Below are 3774 nucleotides of genomic sequence, written 5' to 3'. Positions count from 1 at the left end.
GAAAAGATGAACAGAAGAAATCAATTACTCTATGTTTGAAGAAAATTAACTAACCATAACAGCTTCTTTGATAGCTTTAACAACATCAGATACCATGGACTTCAACTCATCAATACTCTTGCCTTGAAAGAAAGCATAGTTATAATCATTGCCTCCAATCTCCCCAACCATGAACAAAGATCTCTTATGTTTCTCTACACATTCTGTAAAATATAAGAAGGATAAGACAATAGTAAGCATAGTTATAAGTTCAATAAATAATTTATCTTATTATAAAGTATGATGCATCAGTAATATATAGTGACCTTTGGAACTATGGCAGGTTGTATTGAAATGGGTATGCATCCAGTTGAGTTGTTTGGTAAGAGAACTATTGGTGACAGGGGCAATCACTCCTTTTTCTGCAAGAAATTCCACAGGCAATGCAGTAGAGCCAGCAACTGCAAAATTCACGCCATGTGTCTTGCTGGAACTAGCATTCAAATATGCTTCAAGAAGTGGAATACCAGCTGATTTTGCTGTCAAAATACAAACAAGTGCAATAATTATCTTAAGCGCACACAAAAGAGCATATAAAACGTGAAATAATATAGTGGTTTCTTACCAATGAAATCAATAATGAGCAAGCCATTGGAGCATCTACCAGTTGGATTCCTGTACAGGTTTTGGCCATAGGGAAGTCTAGAAAAAACAGAAGCAGGGTCCTCTTGGATCAAATTGCCAGTGTCAGAAATTGAATCCCCAAGGTTGTATATGGCCTCAAACTCACAAGCCTTGAGAAGATGAGCATTAGATATAGGCAGAAGAAGAAAAAGGAAAACGGAACAGAGAAGCAAAGGGAAAAGAAGCTTGGAGGAAGCCATGGCTGTAGAGAATAAAGAGTTTCAACTATTGCTGGCTTTGGCAAACTAGAGTGAAAACAATTGCATCTATTTATGTTCATACGAAGTCCATGCAGAGATAGAAATCAGAAGTCAAATACGACTTGGTTCTGTCCTGATCTTTGCATCCTATTTGGATATGAAATCCGAGATTAAGTTATAGTTGGACTTTCGACAGAAAAAAAAAAAAAGAAGTTATAGTCATAGTCATATTATGAAACAAGTCATTGCAATGTCAACGCATAATCTTGAAAATATTAGATTATATATCTTATAACTTTCGAATCCATCAAAACAAACAAACAAACACTTTTTAGATTTATAATTTATTTCATAATTTTTTATTAACTTAACTTTTATTAAATATCAAAAAATATTTTAAATATTCACTTAAAAAAATAATTTGACAAGTTATTTTTAAAATAAAATAAAATAAAATTATAATAGTCATTTTATATAAAAATATAATGTAAAATAAAAAATAAACAATAATTTTAGAACGACAAAAAAAGAAAAGTGAAAAAGAGATATGAAATAGAGACGGTATTTATTTTATTTTTTCTATCCTAATAAAATTTTTATATAAAACAAGTAATTATTTTAATTAATTATTTTTATACCTCAAGATCATTTAACCTAATTTGAAATCAGTTTATATAACATAATTTTTACTATCTATATATATGTGTGTGGATGGAAATATGAGTTGAAACTTGGTTTAAAAATAATGTTTTGAAGTGGGAAATGAAAGTTTGAAAAGCTTAAAAATTAAAATGAAATTTTAAAATATTTAAAAGGATTAAGTGTAATTTTTTTAAGAAGGTTGTTGCTCCTTCGCCTCCTTTACTTGCTGTATGGTGCAATGCCGCCTTCACCCAACTTTTAAAAAAATAAAAATTAAAAAAAAAAGAGTCGAAAAGAAATAAAAAATCAGGATACAAATGGTATTCTTATAATAGAGCACACATTTAGCATATACTTCATATCTAACACTAATGTAAGTAACTTTCTATTAATTTTGTGTCTTTTGTCATGTTTTTACTGTAAAATAAAGAATCAGTTAATTTGACAAATATCTTGAAAAAACTGCTAAACAAAGCCTTAACCAATGATTTGGATAAACCTACTGACTATTTTTATTCGTTCAGTACCAAAAATTACCTAAGACTCTAGATAGAAACTGTCAAATTACCTAAGGCCCTAGATAGAAACTGCCAAATGACCCAGTCAATCTTTGACCTGAGCCTTGCTCAAACTCCTAAGAAAATCTACAGTCTGTGAAAACAAAGAAAATAAGATTTTCGCATTAAAGATACGCGATCTCGCACGTTTCATTCCAAATTTTACGACATTATCTAATTTAAATTCACCACGTCGTTTGGTTTGTTAGTCAGAATTGGATGTAATATCCGGGTAGATCAGGCATCGGAATTCCTACCGTCCGGTGGAATTCGAGGATGTCAGAGGTTTCTAGAAGGGTAAGAGAAAAGTTTTCTAAAATGTTTTTAAGTATTTTAAAGGTTTAGAGTGGAATAGGATTGAGTTTTGAAGAGAAAAGACCAAGGAGGATTTGGCCAGGTTCGGCCGCCGAAGTGACGTTCGGCCGCCGAAAGTGCCTTAGATTCGGCTTCCGAAACTCCAAGTTCGACCGCCGAACGTTGCATGGTTTTGCATGCGGTTAGGCTGCCGAAGCTGAGTCGGTTTGCCACCTATAAAACGCCTCCAGTCGGTGAAATGGATAAGTATAGCTTGTCTTTTCACTTCCAGAGATAAGATCATGTCCTCTATGGGTATTTTTCATGATTTTGAGGTACTAGGTCGGATAAAACCTTTATCTACCAAGCTTCTCTACACTACTTTGATTACTCTGCCCAGTGTATGGATAATCCCTATATGCATGTATCCTGTTTTACGTTTCTTGATGAGAAATGTGTTGAACCAGGCTTATTGTTTGACATGTTTGATGAGACGCCAGTGAGTTGTAAGGTGGGAAGAAAGGGTTTCAATCCCTTGACCCACAGGGATCAGTAGTCACCAGTGTAAGCCCTAAGGGCATGTTTCAGATTTGTATATCTGAATGATAGTAGTTAAGCCTGGTAGTTCTACAGGATTGTGGTTATGTCTGATCATGTATGGGATTTATTAGGTGCTCAGAGTTTAAGTTCGGCTTACTACGGGTCCCGACGGCCTTATGCCGATCTGGATGGTGGATCCAATAGGGAGTTGGTAGCCGAATGTCTAAGGGAGGTGGTGTTGCCCAAGCGAGAGAGGTGAAGGCGACGTTGCTCAAAGAAGAAGAGAAATAATAGGTGCAAGGCCGACGGACTAGCGAAGTCACCTAACCACATTGACGAAAGAAGTGCTGCTGGGGCACAAGTAGAGAACGGCCAAGGCAACAAGGAGCACGTGGGTGAACATGCATTGCATGTAGGTGGACATGCAAGTGGAATCAACATGGAGCATGTTGGTGGACATGCAAGTGGGACCGATATGGAGCATGTAGGTGGACATGCCAGTAGATCTTACTCTAGCTCGTGCGTTGGAGGACGTACGAGGAGGATGCGACGAGGCCGTTGCCAGGATGAGTAAGGGAGGATGTCACGGTCAAAGAGTGGTGAGACCAAGAGAGGTCATAGAGGCAAAATCGGCGAAGTATTGCTCGCAGTGCATGCGGCAGCCAATTGGTAGGCCAACGGCCAATTCTGCATCAGAGGCAGATTTGGTATCGCAAGCTGGCAGTAGGCTGAATGAGGTTCAGCCTGGGGCTAATGATGTGTAGTGGTTGGTCAGAATGCTAGTTGGTGATGGAGTTGCTAGGCTGCCAGAAATGAGTTGCTATGCGACTGGCAGGAAGCTGGGGCGCATGGCAGGCCAGTAGGCTAATGAGGTGCAG

The 3774-nt window shown here is 37.3% G+C and overlaps 1 protein-coding gene across 1 annotated transcript; it reads right to left on the bottom strand.

Annotated features, from left to right (window-relative positions):
- Positions 1-45: 45 nt before the first annotated feature.
- LOC122723850 (acetylajmalan esterase-like) lies at positions 46-863 on the bottom strand. Its single transcript, XM_043957745.1, has 3 exons — positions 605-863; positions 306-518; positions 46-203 (listed from the first exon to the last, which is right to left on the bottom strand). Exons 1-3 carry the CDS (start codon positions 861-863, stop codon positions 46-48), a joined length of 630 nt encoding a protein of 209 aa, XP_043813680.1.
- Between the last annotated feature and the right edge of the window lie 2911 nt (positions 864-3774).

The sequence above is a fragment of the Manihot esculenta genome, chromosome 6 (genome assembly GCF_001659605.2).
Source record: "Manihot esculenta cultivar AM560-2 chromosome 6, M.esculenta_v8, whole genome shotgun sequence".
NCBI lineage: Eukaryota > Viridiplantae > Streptophyta > Magnoliopsida > Malpighiales > Euphorbiaceae > Manihot > Manihot esculenta.
This window is presented reverse-complemented; position numbering and strand designations above follow the sequence as displayed.

Excerpts from the sequence above, each read along its gene's own strand:
- LOC122723850 (XM_043957745.1), bottom strand. The coding sequence starts at position 863 with ATGGCTTCCTCCAAGCTTCTTTTCCCTTTGCTTCTCTGTTCCGTTTTC. Across the intron at positions 519-604 it reads GCTCATTATTGATTTCATTG|CAAAATCAGCTGGTATTCCA; the intron begins GTAAGAAACCAC and ends GTATTTTGACAG. Across the intron at positions 204-305 it reads AACCTGCCATAGTTCCAAAG|AATGTGTAGAGAAACATAAG; the intron begins GTCACTATATAT and ends TATATTTTACAG.